The sequence below is a fragment of the Amblyraja radiata genome, chromosome 10 (genome assembly GCF_010909765.2).
Source record: "Amblyraja radiata isolate CabotCenter1 chromosome 10, sAmbRad1.1.pri, whole genome shotgun sequence".
NCBI lineage: Eukaryota > Metazoa > Chordata > Chondrichthyes > Rajiformes > Rajidae > Amblyraja > Amblyraja radiata.
The window spans coordinates 1,992,232-2,010,889 of record NC_045965.1 but is presented as its reverse complement, the minus strand read 5'-3'; the positions used below and the strand labels follow the sequence as shown (position 1 = coordinate 2,010,889).

Below are 18,658 nucleotides of genomic sequence, written 5' to 3'. Positions count from 1 at the left end.
CTGATGAAGGGGAGGGGGCGGGACAAAGATAGAATGTGGTTGGAGACAGTAAGACTAGTTGGAGAACTGCGAAGGGGAAGGGGATGGAGAGAGGGAAAGCAGGGGTTATCTGAAGTTAGAGAAGTCAACGTTCATACCGCTGGGGTGTAAGCTACCCAAGCGAAATATGAGGTGCTGTTCCTCCAATTTGCGCTGGGCCTCACTCTGACAATGGAGGAGGCCCAGGACAGAAAAGTCAGATTGGGAATGGGAGGGGGAGTTGAAGTGCTGAGCAACCGGGAGATCAGGTAGGTTGACGGACTGAGCGGAGGTGTTCAGTGAAACGATCGCCGAGCCTGCGCTTGGTCTCGCCGATGTGGAGCAGTTGACACCTGGAACAGCAGATACAGTAGATGAGGTTGGAGGAGGTGCAAGTCAACCTCTGCCTCACCTGGAAAGACTGTTTAGGTCCTTGGATGGAGTCGAGGAGGGAGATAAAGGGACAGGTGTTGCATCTCCTGCAGTTGCAAGGGAAAGTACCTGGGGAAGGGGTGGTTTGGGTGGGAAGGGACGAGTTGATCAGGGAGTTACGGAGGGAGCGGTCTCTGCGGAAAGCAGAAAGGGGTGGAGATGGGAAGATGTGGCCAGTAGTGGGATCCCGTTGGAGGTGGTGAAAACTGGGAGTTGACGACGTGGAGTCTGAGCTTGAAACGCTGCGGCACATCAGGGACGGGGAGAATTACCTGGATGATGTGTGTCTGGAGGAAGTCACACCTGTTAGAGTAACTGCTTCCAACGTGGTCACGAGGAGGGTGTGACTGCAAGTGAGGGAGGCAGGGGAACAGAGGTAAGGACAGTATTAGAGGAGCCTCAGCCCTTGAGCCTGTCAAGCAGGTCTGAGATTCTTGCTGCCTGTGCAGACAAGTGTGGGGACTGTAGGAAGGATGAGCAGCCTGACCAGGGCACTGTGGTTCAGGGGAGCATTCAAGAGAGGACAGGGAAGACAAACCTTCTTGTAATTGGGGATAGTATAGTTAGGGGCATTATTCTCTGTCACAAGGATCGAGTGTCCCAAAGGCTGTGTTGCCTGCCTGGTGCCCGGGTTCAGGACATGTTGTCTGACCTGCAGAGGAACTTGGAGTGGGAGGGGAAAGCTCCAGTCGTTGTGGTCCATGTGAATACCAATGATGTAGGTAGAATGAGGAAAGAGGTTCTGCGAAGGATATTTGAACCGTTAGGTACCAAATTGAAAAGCAGAACCAAAAAGGTAATCTCTGGATTGCTACCAGAGCCACGTGCAAATTGGCATAGGGTTGAGGAGATTAGAGAGTTGAATGCATGGATCAAAGATTGGTGTGGAAGAAGTGGGTTTGAATATGTGTGACATTGGCGCCCGTATTGGGGAAGGAGTGAACTGTTCCGACGGGATGGACTCCACTGGAACCCGGTTGGTCCAGGGTCCTGGCAAACCGCATAACCAGGGCCGTAGATAGAGCTTTAAATTAAAAGGCACAAGATGGGGGTCAACAAATTGGAAAGGTATGGATGAAGTTAAAGGAAAGGAGTGTGCAGGACAGGAGGTTTAAGAAGGGATTAGAGACATCTTGTTTAGATATCTGTCACACTGTTGCAAGGAAACATGTCATTGTTCCGTTTTGGGACATATGACAATAAAACACTCTTGATTCTTGACTAATCTCATTTGGAGCTATCAGTTTTTCTCTGGTATTTCAGATTTTGTTTGTCACTGATTGGCACCTGTTTAATATTCTTTCATCTGGCACCACCACTCCATGTAGCATTTACTCCCTCTTGCTCTCCAACTGATCACAAGCTCTACATCTTCTGCTGGCTCCACCTCTCCAAGTTTCTCCACTTGAAACTTATTGCATTTATGACCTTGTGACAGAATGATGTATTACATAGGTGCAGGAGGAGGCCCTTCGGCCCTTCGAGCCAGCACCGCCATTCATTGTGATCATGGCTGATCGTCCCCTATCAATAACCCGTGCCTGCCTTCTCCCCATATCCCTTGACTCCACTAGCCCCTAGAGCTCTATCTAACTCTCTCTTAAATCCATCCAATGACTTGGCCTCCACTGCCCTCTGTGGCAGGGAATTCCATAAATTCACAACTCTCTGGGTGAAAAGTTTTTTCTCACCTCAGTCACAAATGACCTCCCCTTTATTCTAAGACTGGCCCCTGGTTCTGGACTCGCCCAACATTGGGAACATTTTTCCTGCATCTAGCCTGTCCAGTCCTTTTATAATTACTAATTTATAATTTATTAATATTCATAAAACATAGAACAGTACAGGAACAGGCCTTTTAACATCTGGTGCTGATTAATCTCCTCTGCCTGCACCTGATCCACATTCCTCCCTTCCCTGCCTATTCAATAGACTCTTAATTGTCACTGTCACATTGTCTTCCATCGCCACTCGTGGCAGTATGCATCCGATTCTCTGTGTAAAAAAAACTTGCCCTGCACATCTCCTATAAACATTGCCCTCCTCAACTCAAATCTATGCCTTCTAATCTGTGACATTTCCACCCTGGGGAAAAACGTTCTGACTGTCTACCCTATCTATTCCTCTCATAATTTTAGACACTTCTATCAGGTCTCCCTTCAACCTCTGCCACTCCAGAGAGAACAATCAAAGTCTGTCCAACTTCTTATAGCTCACACCCTCTAATCCAGACAGCATCTTCTGTACCCTCTTAAATACTCACATTCTCCCTCGCTGTAATGGTAATCAGAGCTACACGCAATCCTCCAACTATGATTCTCTAAAGCTGCATTAGGGTTTAAATCTGCTATTTCTACCAGCTATCTTTGAGAGACACAAGCTCATGTTAAAATGTACAGTGCCCTCCATAATATTTGGGACAAAGACCCATCATTTATTTATTTGCCTCTGTACTCCACAATTTGAAATTTGTAATAGAAATAAATCACATGTGGTTGAAGTGCACATTGTCAGATTTTAATAAAAGCCATTTTTATACATTTTGGTATCACCATGTAGAAATTACAGCAGTGTTTATACATAGTCCCCCCATTTCAGGGCACCATGATGTTTGGGACACTGCAATGTCATGTAAATGAAAGTAGTCATGTTTAGTATTTTGTTGCATATCCTTTGTATGCAATGACTGCTTGAAGTCTGCGATTCATGGACATCACCAGTTGCTGGGTGTCTTCTCTGGTGATGCTCTGCCAGGCCTGTATTGCAGCCATCTTTAGCTTATGCTTGTTTTGGGAGCTAGTCCCCTTCAGTTTTCTCTTCAGCATATAAAAGGCATGCTCAATTGGGTTCAGATCGGGTGATTGACTTGGCCACTCAAGAATTGACCATTTGTTTAGCTTTGAAAAACTCCTTTGTTGCTTTAGCTTGTTTGGGATCATTGTCTTGCTGTAGAATGAACCACCGGCCTGTTTGCTCAATGGTTACAATTTAAAAGAGTAAAATGATAATCAACTATCAATTTTGATGTTACATGGAAACTTCACCTGGATTCAAGTGGTTCAATCAGCTTTTTGAACCAAATCGGGGATGGATTTCAAATCTTGCCAGCAATGTTCACCTAGCAGAAATGTATTTGATTGATGTTTGATTGATTGATTGATATTTAATTGAATTCTTTACCATTCACTTTGAAGACCAGAAATGAGCAAGAAGATGCTGAGACTCATAAAGATACAGCAGGAATTAATCAGGACCAAGGATCCAGTCCGGATTTTGAGAGACAACTTGATAGCTTAAGCAAGGTTAGTAACCTTTCTCCCAGTATATTGTGAATGGTTGCGCCATAACAACAAATTGTCAATTAAAGAAAAGCACAAGAAGAGTAATGGAAGATTTGTAGTCTTGTACAGTGTTACAAATGTATTATGAAAACTGTTCTTAGAGTACCTGGATCGCCTCAGCGCAGAGTGTGAACAAGGAGGGAAGAGACAAGGACTTTAAGAATTTTGCCTTCCATCACAGTGAGGAGGTACCTGGTGAACTCACTGTGGTGGATGTTAAATTTGTGTTTATTGTGTGTTTTTGTTATTTTTATTATACGTATGACTGCAGGCAACGAAATTTTGTTCAGACCGACAGGTCTCAATGACGATAAAGGCTACTTTACTTTACTTTACTTTACTTTACTTTACCTGTATATGCAATAGATGGCAAATTAATTATGTAACTTAAATTTAATTCAAGAGAATAATTTGTTATTTATAACCTTCAAAACTCAAGTTTTATATGCGGAAATATAAATTCAGGGCAGCAGTGTGGCGCAGCAGTAGAGGTACTGCCTTTCAGCGCCAGAGATCCGGGTTTGATCCTGACTACGGTACTTGTCTGTACGGAGTTTGTACGTTCTCCCCGTGACCGCGTTGGATTTCTCTGAGATCTTCCTCCCACACTCCAAAGATGTACAGATTTGTAGATTAATTGGCTTGGTATAAATGTAAAATTGTCCCTTGTGGGTGTAGGATAGTGTTAATGTGTGGGAATCGCTGGTCGGTGTGGACTCGGTGGGCCGAAGGGCCTGTTTCCACGCTGCATCTCTAAACTCTTTAAAAAATACTCTAAAATTATCTGAAAATGTTGGAAGTTAGTCTAATTTCTTTATGTAATTAATAATAATTTCTGTTTGTGTGTCCATTTGCCTGTGATGCTGCAAGCAACATTTTCATTGCACCCGTATCTCACTGTACTTGTGCAAATGACAATAAAATCAACTCAACTTGACTAATATTCCTTTTGTGGGTACATCGGTGCTTAGGCAAGTTTGTGTTGAAATGTGTTCTGGGGGAATTGTATGGATTATTCAGTACTGAATTTCAAAAGGCCACAAAAAAGACCAATTATTATTTTTTACACTTTATTAACTACAATCATGAACAGATTATCCTACCACAGGAATACAATAAATCCTAGTTTTATGTAGACATTGCACTTCGTTGAAGGAATAAAGAAGCCTCGATACAATGAGTAATGTCAAAAGGGAATATAATTTAAAAGTACAAATTGATATGTTTTTGATACTCGTATGAGGTAAAATCAGGAATTGAATATCAATAGGTATGGGCTGTGAAGCTTGATTCATGCTGATGTGTGTGTCAATTGGTGGTGCCTCTGTGGGCTAGTGCTTATTGCCCCACTTGCGGTTTATTGCTAAAATACCTTTGCTGTGGAGAACACAACAGATAACTTACCTTCTTTTGATTTAAACCAGTTTGAAGAAAATAAACAGGCGCAATCAGCTGAGGCACCAGGAATCAGTTGCAATCCTGTTTTTAAGAGGTATCTGAATAAGCTGCTGCTGGAGACGGAAAAATTAGGTTTGGTAAGTAGTCATCCTTACCAAATATTTGAAAACAATTTTACTCCTTCATCTATGTGTAGGAAGCAATTGCTCATGCTGGTTTAAACCGAAGGTAGACACAAAATGCTAGAGTAACTCAGCAGAACAGGCAACATCTCTGGAGAGAAGGAATGGTTGACGTTTCGGGTCTGAAGAAGGGTCTTGACCTGAAACGTCATCCATTCCTTCTCTCCAGAGATGCTGCCTGTCTTTCTGAGTTACTCCAGCATTTTGTGTCTACTTCTTCATCTACATTGCTCCAGCTGGAATAAATGTACATAAATAAATATACGTTTGGTGTTGAATGTGTACTGTGAATTTTACAATCTGTGGCCTATTCCTAGACCACAACTAGAGATTGGAGTAGCCTTACATTCACCTTACAAGGGCTATGTAGCTATTTCATCTCAGGTAAAATGTCCTTGACCATTGGGAATGGAACGCAGAGCAATGTCAGTCAAATGAATTGTAAATGCTGTGATGCTGAACTTCTGATTGTAAGTTATAGTCGCAAAGCATTGAGGGAAATGTTGTTGGCATGTTTTAAGTAGTCCCACACATTTTCAAAGAGCATGCATGTTTTACGCTCATTAAGACTGGGCAGAAACAATCCTTATCCGCAAAGTGTGTAGGTAAATTTAAAAATGAAATGGAGAGGTAGAATAGTGATTTCAGTGTAAATGCATCTCAAAAGGCTTTAGAATAATATTGGGGCCAAAGTGCTGCTTTCTCAGTGAAATTCAGAGGAATGAAACCTATTCTTGAATGTAGCTCACCTCCTTGTGAACCGCCTGGTTCCCCTGTTATTGAATGTTCCAGTCAACTTGTTCCTCTGCTGGACACAAGCTGGAGTTACTCAGGGTCAGGTTGGGTCAGGTAGCATCTCTGGAGAATATGGAGGTGATATTTCGGATCAGCGCCCTACATTTTGGGCGGCACTGTGGCGCAACGGCAGAGTTGTTGCTCCAGAGACACGGGTTCCATCCTGACTATGGGTGCTTGTCTGTATGGAGTTTGTACGTTCTCTCCGTGACCTGCGTGGGTTTTACCCGGGTGCTCCAGTTCCCACTCGCACTCTAAAGAAGTACCGGTTTGTACATTATTTGGCTTTGGTATAATTGTAAATTGTCGCTAGTGTGTGTAGGATAGTGTAAATATGCGGGGATCGTTGGTTGGCATGGACTCGGTGGGCCGAAGGTTCTGTTTCTGTATCTCTAATCTAAACTAAAATGTTGCTGCACTGCTGAAGATCGATCTAATATGAGCAACAAATGCTGAATAAGTGTTGCCCAGCAGCCGTTTCACTGTTCGCCAATGAAACAGTAGATATTTATAACATTGTAAGTAAGTTACAGAGGACACATTTTGTAAAGGAGGAAAACATTTAAGATTAGGAACAATCCTGAAGCCACCACAGCCAGACATAAAAACAGCTTTTTTCCACGAGCAGTAGCTCTATTCAATAACCAAAAGTCTGTAGCCTCCTTTTTGCTCTGGTATTTTATTTCATTCACAGGTTTAAACTGTAATGTTTTATTCTTAATGTTTTAATGTTTTATGTTTTATTCTTAATGGTTTACTATATGTTGTGTTGTTACTTGCGAGCGGAGCACCAAGGCAAGTTCCTTGTATGTGTATATACATGGCCAATAAACGTATTCATTCATCTTAGTTTAATTCCTCAGCATTTCACTAATAAAGCAGCAGGTTGGCTACACTGTCATTCTAAAGCAAGGGTTCCCAACCTGGGGTGAATTTTACCTACCCAGGGGGTACATTTGTTGATTCTGGATTTGTACATATTTTTTCTCATTGACTGAATGTGTTTGGTTCTGGTATACCGATATCTCTTCATCATAAGTTGTTCATAAATAAGTGAAATAACATTGTTATGTGCTATTAAAGTTGCCAGGGGTAAATGGGACAAAACAGTTTGGGAACCCCTGTTCTAAAGCAACTTTCAACCCTTTCTTCCACACTTTTACAACATTGCCTCTTTGGAGTGCTTTAAGCAATTCAACCGGCTCTACAATAGTCTTTCGTAATTGCTGAAGATATTGCCATTGACCATGACTTATACATCAGTTAAGTACCCAGTAGATACTGGTAGCATAGGTGGTGAGAGCAGGTATTGAGAGGGGTTGTTCTGGGACGTCAGAACTAACTTCCCGAGGTGACCCACACATAGACTGGGAAACACATTCTGTAAATGGGCTGGATGGGTTGGAGTTTGTAAAATGTGTGCAGGATAGTTTTTTGCAACAATACATAGAAGTACCTACTAGAGAAGGGGCGGTACTGGACCTCCTGTTAGGAAATGAGATGGGTCAGGTGGCAGAGGTATGCGTTGGGGAACAGTTCGGGTCCAGTGATCACAATACCATTAGTTTCAATATAATTATGGAGAGGGACAAAACTGGACCTAGGGTTGAGATTTTTGATTGGAGAAAGGCTAACTTTGAGGAGATGCGAAAGGATTTAAAAGGAGTAAATTGGGACAGTTTGTTTTATGGGAAAGATGTGGAAGAGAAATGGAGTACATTCAAAGGTGAAATTTTAAGAGTACAGAATCTTTATGTCCCTGTTCGGTTGAAAGGAAATCGTAAAAATTGTAAAGAGCCATGGTTTTCAAGGGAAATTGGACACTTGGTTCGGAAAAAGAGGGATATCTACAATAGTTATAGGCAGCATGGAGTAAATGAGGTGCTTGAGGAGTATAAAGAATGTAAAAAGAATCTTAAGAAAGAAATTAGAAAAGCTAAAAGAAGATATGAGGTTGCTTTGGCAAGTAAGGTAAAAGTAAATCCGAAGGGTTTCTACCGCTATATTAATAGCAAAAGGATAACTAGGGATAAAATTGGTCCATTAGAGAGTCAGAGTGGCCAACTATCTGCAGAGCCAAAAGAGATGGGGGAGATATTGAACAGTTTCTTTTCTTCGGTATTCACCAAGGAAAAGGATATTGAATTATGTGAGGTAAGGGAAACAAGTAGAGTAGCTATGGAAACTATGAGGATCAAAGAAGAGGAAGTACTGACACTTTTGAGAAATATAAAAGTGGATAAGTCTCCAGGTCCGGACAGGATATTCCCTAGGACATTGAGGGAAGTTAGTGTAGAAATAGCAGGGTCTATGGCAGAAATATTTCAAATGTCATTAGAAATGGGAATAGTGCCGGAGGATTGGCGTACTGCGCATGTTGTTCCATTGTTTAAAAAGGGGTCTAAGAGTAAACCTAGCAATTATAGACCTATTAGTTTGACGTCAGTGGTGGGCAAATTAATGGAAAGAATACTTAGAGATAATATATATAAGCATCTGGATAAACAGGGTCTGATTAGGAACAGTCAACATGGATTTGTGCCTGGAAGGTCATGTTTAACTAATCTTCTTGAATTTTTTGAAGATGTTACTCGGGAAATTGATGAGGGTAAAGCAGTGGATGTTGTGTATATGGACTTCAGTAAGGCCTTTGACAAGGTTCCTCATGGAAGGTTAGTTAAGAAGGTTCAATGGTTGGGTATTAATGGTGGAGTAGCAAGATGGATTCAACAGTGGCTGAATGGGAGATGCCAGAGAGTAATGGTGGATGGTTGTTTGTCAGGTTGGAGGCCAGTGACGAGTGGGGTGCCACAGGGATCTGTGTTGGGTCCACTGTTGTTTGTCATGTACATCAATGATCTGGACGATGGTGTGGTAAATTGGATTAGTAAGTATGCAGATGATACTAAGATAGGTGGGGTTGCGGGTAATGAAGAAGAGTTTCAAAGTCTACAGAGAGATTTATGCCAGTTGGAAGAGTGGGCTGAAAGATGGCAGATGGAGTTTAATGCTGATAAGTGTGAGGTGCTACATCTTGGCAGGACAAATCAAAATAGGACGTACATGGTAAATGGTAGGGAATTGAAGAATGTAGGTGAACAGAGGGATCTGGGAATAACTGTGCACAGTTCCATGAAAGTGGAATCTCATGTAGATAGGGTGGTAAAGAAAGCTTTTGGTGTGCTGGCCTTTATAAATCAGAGCATTGAGTATAGAAGTTGGGATGTAATGTTAAAATTGTACAAGGCATTGGTGAGGCCAATTCTGGAGTATGGTGTACAATTTTGGTCGCCTAATTTTAGGAAGGATGTCAACAAAATAGAGAGAGTACAGAGGAGATTTACTAGAATGTTGCCTGGGTTTCAGCAACTAAGTTACAGAGAAAGGTTGAACAAGTTAGGGCTTTATTCTTTGGAGCGCAGAAGGTTAAGGGGGGACTTGATAGAGGTTTTTAAAATGATGAGAGGGATAGACAGAGTTGACGTGGAAAAGCTTTTCCCACTGAGAGTAGGGAAGATTCAAACAAGGGGACATGACTTGAGAATTAAGGGACTGAAGTTTAGGGGTAACATGAGGGGGAACTTCTTTACGCAGAGAGTGGTAGCTGTGTGGAATGAGCTTCCAGTGAAGGTGGTGGAGGCAGGTTCGTTTTTATCATTTAAAAATAAATTGGATAGTTATATGGATGGGAAAGGAATGGAGGGTTATGGTCTGAGCGCAGGTATATGGGACTAGGGGAGACTATGTGTTCGGCACGGACTAGAGGGGTCGAGATGGCCTGTTTGCGTGCTGTAATTGTTATATGTTATATGTTATATGTTTATATGTGTCGTGGGCCTAACTCAACGAAACACCAGTGAGGGGAGGTGCCCATTTGATAACCCCAATGATATACTGGCATCTACACAAGCAGTTTTATTTAATGAACTTGTTAACATGTAGATAGCTGATTGTTGAATATGGAGTTAGTTATTGTCATTAGCATAAGTTTGTATAATCAGTTTAGACAGTCCTTTGGCTTTGGGCTTGGTTTTCTCAGTTGAGCACTTATCCTGCCATTACAGCACAAGTACTCTGTGTTTTAATTGTAATTGTCAAAGTGGTCACTTTCCCTTTCATAATCTGCGCTGAGGAGGCTGACTCTGGCAAATGAAAAGAAAATGATGGGGTGTGGTGTAACTCTGACCATAAAGGTGTGGTCATTTGCATGCTACTGCTTTCTCCAGCTCTAGCTTTGTTTCTTCCCCATTGCCTAACACTGACATTACTCCGGAGCTCCCGTGGTCTGCTTCAAATATGATCATCTAGGGCTAGGCTTATACCTAAACTTCTCCAAAATGCCTTGGATTTTTCATACCTTCATCATTTTTGATCTTGGAGCGGAAGCTTTATTTAATATTTCCAAAGGTTTAGACTATTTTGGAGTTGAATGGATAGTATCAGGTAGGTTAGTAAGACTGCAACTCATTTTCAGAAGCCCAAGAGCAATCAATTTGGCCCAGATCAAAATAGATTGTTGTTAAGTATTATGTGAACAGCTATTGAACTATGTGTAGAATTAACAAAACATCACATCCTCACATTTGGTTTGAACTTCAGCAATTTCTATATGTGGCCAATAAAGGAATATTGGCCACTAGAAAGTTTGCCTCTTTGGTGTTAACTGAGTCTTTCAATAACTGCTGACATCCATTTTGGCAAATTCTCAAGTTGGGTAATTTGTTAAAATTATTAAGATACAAGAATATTACAATTTTTATAAAAGGAGTTGTGTGTTTTCATGGTTTTCCTATATGTTATTATCACCGCAGTTAACTTGTTTTTCATTTTCTTCCTGTAGCCAGACAATGATAATGAGGTCCATTACGATGCAGAGATTTACCTGACAAAGCAAGATGTGTCTGAGATTAAGAAATTTCTCGATGGTAAACCGTGGAAATCTGGTCCTTTGGATGATGCACTTAGTAGACTTCTAGTTAATTTTAAGTATCATGACCCCGAAGTTTGGAAGTGGAATTTTGAGGACGTATTTGGAGTGGATGTCTTAACAATACTTCAGGTGAGAAATGTTTTTAACGTTAAAAATGGCTGTTTTGAAAATCCAGGCCACAAACTGAAATAGTTCAGAATCATTCGTTTTCTTTACTGTGAGTTTTGTTTGGATTTTCCATGGGTTAAATAGTATACATCTCCCACCGGATCACCTACAAAATCCTGATCCTCACCTACAAAACCCTCCACCATCTGGCCCCCCCATATCTCACTGACCTCCTCTCCCCCTACCAACCCTCACGGTCCCTCAGATCCACATCAGCCGGTCTCCTCTCCATCCACAAGTCCAACCTCCGCAGTTTTGGGGACAGAGCCTTCTCCAGGGCAGCTCCCAGGCTCTGGAACTCCCTCCCCCAACTTATCCGCAATTCCGTGTCCCTCACCATCTTCCAGTCCCGCCTCAAGACCCATCTCTTCACTTCTGCCTATCCTTAGCCCCACTTCCCCCTCCCTTTTCATCTGAGCATTAATTGCCTCATATTGTGTTTTGAATTGAATTCTGTCTTTACTTTGTGTACTAGTCATGTCTCTACTATTTATTTCATTCCCCTTACATGTTTTTCCTCTACCTGCTAAATTTTTGTAAGGTGTCCTTGAGACTCTTGAAAGGCGCCCATAAATAAAATGTATTATTATTATTATTATTATAGTGTGGTATTGGTGTAAAAGTATCACGAGAATGTGAATGGCTCTGTAAAACACTGTAAATGGCTCGAATGTAATCATATATTGTCTTTCTGCTGACCGGTTAGCACGCAACAGAAGCTTTTCACTGTACCTCGGTACACGTGACAATAAACTAAACTTAACTGAACTGCATTGAATGTGGTGTGGGTGCTAGCCCCACCATCTTGAATGGTGTTGTGGTGAAGTTTTGAAGAAGTGCTGAAATCAGAAACGGCGCTCTGTGGAATAGATATTTCCCACCCATGGAGTGTGTCAGCTTGGAGTTGAAGATCCTGCGGCACTAGTTTAAAGAAGAGCTGTAAATTATCCCTGTACACTGGGATATAATTTACATTAAAATATGGAAAGACGTTTGGAGGTCATGTTGCAGTTGTATAAGATGTTGGTGAGACCGCATTTAGAATATTGTGTTCAGTTCTGGTCATGTTATAGAAAAGATATTGTCAAGCTTGAAAGGGTTCAGAGAAGATTTACGAGGATGTTCATAGGACTAGAAGGTTTGAGCTATAGGGAGAGTTGAGTAGGCTGGGTCCCTATTCCTTGGAGCACAGGAGGATGAGAGGAGATCTTATAGAGGTGTATGAAATCATGAGAGGAATAAATCGGGTAGACACACAGAGTCATATAACCATATAATAACCATATAACAATTACAGCACGGAAACAGGCCATCTCGACCCCTCTAGTCCGTGCCGAACACATAATCTCCCCTAGTCCCAAATACCTGCGCTCAGACCATAACCCTCCATTCCTTTCCCATCCATATAACTATCCAATTTATTTTTAAATGATAAAAACGAACCTGCCTCCACCACCTTCACTGGAAGCTCATTCCACACAGCTACCACTCTCTGAGTAAAGAAGTTCCCCCTCATGTTACCCCTAAACTTCAGTCCCTTAATTCTCAAGTCATGTCCCCTTGTTTGAATCTTCCCTACTCTCAGTGGGAAAAGCTTTTCCACGTCAACTCTGTCTATCCCTTTCATCATTTTAAAAACCTCTATCAAGTCCCCCCTTAACCTTCTGCGCTCCAAAGAATAAAGCCCTAACTTGTTCAACCTTTCTCTGTAACTTAGTTGCTGAAACCCAGGCAACATTCTAGTAAATCTCCTCTGTACTCTCTCTATTTTGTTGACATCCTTCCTATAATTAGGCGACCAAAATTGTACACCATACTCCAGAATTGGCCTCACCAATGCCTTGTACAATTTTAACATTACATCCCAACGTCTATACTCAATGCTCTGATTTATAAAGGCCAGCACACCAAAAGCTTTCTTTACCACCCTATCTACATGAGATTCCACTTTCATGGAACTGTGCACAGTTATTCCCAGATCCCTCTGTTCACCTACATTCTTCAATTCCCTACCATTTACCATGTACGTCCTATTTTGATTTGCCCTGCCAAGATGTAGCACCTCACACTTATCAGCATTAAACTCCATCTGCCATCTTTCAGCCCACTCTTCCAACTGGCATAAATCTCTCTGTAGACTTTGAAACTCTACTTCATTACCCGCAACCCCACCTATCTTAGTATCATCTGCATACTTACTAATCCAATTTACCACACCATCGTCCAGATCATTGATGTACATGACAAACAACAGTGGACCCAACACAGATCCCTGTGGCACCCCACTCGTCACTGGCCTCCAACCTGACAAACAACCATCCACCATTACTCTCTGGCATCTCCCATTCAGCCACTGTTGAATCCATCTTGCTACTCCACCATTAATACCCAACCATTGAACCTTCTTAACCAACCTTCCATGAGGAACCTTGTCAAAGGCCTTACTGAAGTCCATATACACAACATCCACTGCTTTACCCTCATCAATTTCCCGAGTAACATCTTCAAAAAATTCAAGAAGATTAGTTAAACATGACCTTCCAGGCACAAATCCATGTTGACTGTTCCTAATCAGACCCTGTTTATCCAGATGCTTATATATATTATCTCTAAGTATTCTTTCCATTAATTTGCCCACCACTGACGTCAAACTAACAGGTCTATAATTGCTAGGTTTACTCTTAGTGAAAAGTAAACTCGAGTCTCTTGCCCAGAGTAGGGGAATCGAGGACCAGAGGACATAGGTTCAAGGTGAAGGGGAAAAGATTTAATAGGAATCCAAGGGGTAACTTTTTCACACAATAGCTGGTGGGTGTATGGAACAAGCTGCCAGAGGAGGTAGTTGAGGCTGGGATTATCCCAAATTTTAAGAAACAGACAGGTACATGGATTGGACAGGTTTGGAGGGATATGGACCAAATGCAGGTAGGTGGGACTAGTGTAGCTGGGACATGTTGGCCAGTGTGGGCAAGTTGGGCCGAAGGGCCTGTTTCCACACTGTATCACTATAACTCTCTGACTCTATTAACTGGAGTTACTGGCTTTGAGTGAGAGGCATTTGCATTCTTATTAACTTGAATTTTTTCTTGTTTTCTCCAGTTCTTGGCCTGCCTGGTTTGTATTTTACTAATTTTTCGCCTGGCGTGGACACCATTGACACGACCCTATCGTTTCATATGTTTCTGCTTTTTGCTGAGTTTCGTGTGGAATTGGGTGTTTTTGTACAAGGTATGTACAGCTATGATCTCACTTTTGTAAGTGGTAGACTGCTCTGAAAGTTTAGATCGCATGGGATCCAGGGAGAGAGGGAACTGGACAGAGAATTAGCTTCATGGAAGGAAGCAGAGGATGAAGATGGAAGGATTTGTACCAGACTGGAGGCCTGTGGCAAATGGTGTGCCTCAATGATCTGTGCTGGCCTGTTGCTGTTTGTGGTTTATATCAGCAATATGGATGAGTATAAAAGGAAAGTTTGCAGATGACACTAAAGTGGGTGGTATTGTAGATAGTGAAGATGGTTATCAAAGATTACAGCAGGTCTCGATCAGCTGACTGACTGGGCTGAGGAATGGTCAATGGAGGTTAGTTTAGTTTAGAGATACAGCACGGAAACAGGCCCTTCGGCCCACCGGGTCTGCGCCGACCAGCGATCCCCGCACACTAACACTATCCTACACCCACTAGGGACAATTTTTACATTTACCAAGCCAATTAACCAACAAACCTGTACGTCTTTGGAGTGTGGGAGGAAACCAAAGATCACGGAGAAAACCCACACAGGTCACAGGGAGAACGTACAAACTCCGTACAGACAGCACCCATAATCGGGATCGAACCCGGGTCTCCGGCGCTGCATTCGCTATAAGGCAGCAACTCCACCGCTGAGCCACCATGTGAGATGTTGCATTTTGCGAAGTCAAACCAGGGCAGGACCTTCAGAGTGAATGGCAGGGCCCTGGGGAGTGTTGTAGGGCGGAGAGATCTCGGAGTGCTGGTGCATAGTTCCCTGAAGGTAGCGTCACAGGCACATAGGGTGGTCACAAAGGCTTTTGGGGCACTAGCCTTCATCGATCAGAGTATTGAGTATAGAAGATGGGACATTATTGCACGAGATGTGGGTGAGGCCAGATTTGAAGTACAATATTCCGTTTTGACCACCCTGCTGTCGGAAGAATGTCATTAAGCTGTAGAGAGTGCAGAAAAGATTGAGGATGTTGCAAGGACTTAAGATGCTGAGCGACAGGAACAGGTTGGCCTTTGGGGAAGAAAGCAAAATGACATGCCATCCACTGCTCGGGCATATCCGCTAACAGGATGCTGCAGGGCAAAAATATTTCCCCATCCCTCTTCCTGGTCTGTCCCATCACAAAGACATGAGGCAAAGCTTTTGGTTTAAATATTTTTTTAAAAAGCTTGTGCTTATGTTAAATCATAATCATAATAAGTCAAGTATAATAATATTAGTCAAGTATGTTTTGCAACATACGAGGAATTTGATTTGCCATACAGTCATATCAATAAAGAGCAACAAGACACCCAAATAATATTTTAACATTAACATCCACCACAGTGACCCCCCCCCCCCCACATTCCTCACTGTGATGGAAGGCAAAAAATGTTCAATCTTCTTCCCTACTTTGTTCTCCCGCGGTTGTGGTTCTCGAACCTTCCGTTGTCGAGGTGATCTTGGCCCCGCAGCCGGTGGTCGAGCCCTCCGCATCGGGGCGATCAAGGTCCCGCATCAGGGGATCTCAGCTCCCCGCGCCGGGTGATCAGACCCCGAGTCGGGGCTGGTCGAACCTCCTGCGGCTTGGAGCTTCCCGACATCAGTCTCTACCCGAGACTGCGAGCTCCTCGATGTTGAAATCCGCAGGCCGTGGTTGGAGCGTCGATCCCAGGCAAGGGATCGTAGTCTTCGATGGTATGTCCACGTCCCCGCGGTGGGGCTCAAAGTCAGCCTCGAGCAAGGCCTCCAGCCCCATGATGTTAGGCCGCAGAGCGACCGGAGATACGATCCGGAAAACAATCGCATCTCCGGCAAGGTAAGAGATTGAAGAAGTTTCCCCCACCCCCCACATAAAATAAACCAGAGAACATTAACACAAACTTTTAATAAACACTAAAAATAACAGAAAAGACAGACAGACAGATTGTTGGCGAGGCTGCCATCGCTGACGGCGCCACCTGGTGGAAATGTTGCCCTTTTGGACGTTTGAAAATCCTGCCAATATGTAGCTGTATTTCTACTTTTCCTGTTGGTTTTGTCGTCTCCAGAAAATGCAAATCACACAATAAAATGTTCTGGTACAAGTCTTTATGTTGTAAATTGTTTTCTCTTTGCAGACAGCTTTTGCTAAGCGACAAGCTAATTTTGCCAAGCTGGAACATAATCAACCGATATGTACAGGAGTCCACAAGTTGGATTGGAGCGGCAGTCTGGTTGGTAAGTACTTTTCATTGAACAAGCTTTTCATTAAAACTATACCGTTCGGATAGAACATCTCTTGGTGATTTGCTTCTGTGAGTGTGGCATTATTGGCAAATGAAGGGCACCTTGGATAATGAAAGCGGTTGTAAATTTGGACCAAATGGAAAAAGGAAGAGCATGCAAGGTTTACAAGGATGGAATCAGACAGGGCCTTTGAGGAATTTAAAGAAAGGAGGAAAGTCCATGGGAGGTGTGTTTGTGGTTTTTGCAGGGTATTAGTGTTGTGTATTAGGCTAGTGATGGTCACCTCAAGTAGCTGTTGCTCAATCTGGTGGTGTGGGACTTTGGTAGCATCAAGCCAAGGGCAGGGCCTGGATAAGGGTCTTTGATGGATTCTGGCAGCAGTGCATCACTTAGATGCTTTCAATGGTTGAGAGGGCTGTACCCACGATAGACTGGACTGAGTCTCCCCCTATTCCTCAATTCTCTCATGTCCATAAATGTATTGATCTCCATTTAGAATCGAAAGAACAATGGAGATTCCACAGTCTGAAGAAGGGTTTCGGCCCGAAACGTTGCCTATTTCCTTCGCTCCATAGATGCTGCCTCACCCACTGAGTTTCTCCAGCATTTTTATCTACCTTCGATTTTCCAGCATCTGCAGTTCCTTCTTAAACATGGAGATTCCACAGCTGTCTAGGGTAGAGAATTGCTAAGGTTCACCTTTGAATTAATACATTTCTCCTCATCTCAACTGTAAACGGCCTATCCCTAATCTCAAACTGTGCCCTCAGTCTCGAGCTACCCATCCTCCTTGCCTTTCGTTTGTTGAAAATAGACACAAAATGCTGGAGTAACTCAGCGGGACAGGCAGCATCTCTGGAGAGAAGGAATGGGTGACATTTTGGGTTGAGGTCCTTCTTCAGACAGATGACAGATTAATTTGTTGAGACCTACTCTCACTTTTCTAAACTCTATAGAATAGCACAGTAAACCCACCATAGTTAATGATATAAATTGGACAATGTATACTTTTTCTGCATCACCCTTCTACCTATCTATTCCCACTGAATTTACTCCACTGCATATGGATGTAGGTCCTTTGGAAACACTGTCTTGGTTCGTTTACAATTTTCTTTTTTATAATTTAGGAAAAGGGTACAAAGGCAACGTTATTCTGAACTTGTAAAATGTGGCCACTTTAGCCACTTCTGAACAGCTAGCCGTATAAAATAAACAAAATTGGCTACTGGACAGGTTCATGGGTTTATATAAAATGTATTTAAAAGGGTCCATTACGGCCTCATCTTTACACATGGGACAATCATGCGTTGTGGTTGGAATAGATTGCATAAGGGGTTTTCCAGAAAGACCCTTTGGGCAAGATTTGGCACCAGAAGAATTGATTTTGTCAGAGTTTTGTCATGATTAAATATAGTCCCAAACTTGGAGTAACATGGAATATTGTTCATTCTTCTTCAACAGAGTGGTTCAGGCGAAGGTGGACACTGCAGGATGACCCATGTGAGAAATACTATGAAGCCCTCCTGGTCCATCCAGTTTGGGAGGTGCCACCAGCCAGGGTAAAAAGCAAAATGAATGGTCAGAATGCAAACAGATTCATTCAACGATCCAGTGATGTCATCTGTGTATGTGTTTTTTTTTAGGCCCTGATGCTCACCATAACTACACTCGTCACTGAACCATTGAAACATGTTGGGGAACCCACCAGTCAGTTTTTTCGAGACTTGCTTAAAGATCTACCATGGCTTTTGCAGGTTCCTGTGACCCTCATGGTGGTTTTGTCTATTATTGTAAGTTGCAATTTTAATAAGCAAATGGAACGATGTTTATTAGAAACATAGAAAATAGGTGCAGGAGGAGGCCATTTGGCCCTTCGAGCCAGCACCACCATTCAATGTGATCATGGCTGATCATCCCCAATCAGTACGCCGTTCCTGCCTTC

At 42.7% G+C, this 18,658-nt stretch overlaps 1 protein-coding gene across 3 annotated transcripts in view; it reads left to right on the top strand.

Annotated features, from left to right (window-relative positions):
* Positions 1–18,658, top strand: part of clcc1 (chloride channel CLIC like 1) — a 54,574-nt gene that overhangs the window by 12,390 nt on the left and 23,526 nt on the right. For all 3 annotated transcript variants that reach the window (XM_033027876.1, XM_033027877.1, XM_033027879.1), the window contains exons 3-9: positions 3,645–3,752; positions 5,216–5,326; positions 11,007–11,225; positions 14,364–14,492; positions 16,608–16,707; positions 18,178–18,275; positions 18,360–18,506. In XM_033027876.1, the coding sequence (XP_032883767.1) occupies positions 3,645–3,752; positions 5,216–5,326; positions 11,007–11,225; positions 14,364–14,492; positions 16,608–16,707; positions 18,178–18,275; positions 18,360–18,506 (912 nt within the window). The remainder of the gene's footprint in view (positions 1–3,644; positions 3,753–5,215; positions 5,327–11,006; positions 11,226–14,363; positions 14,493–16,607; positions 16,708–18,177; positions 18,276–18,359; positions 18,507–18,658) is intronic.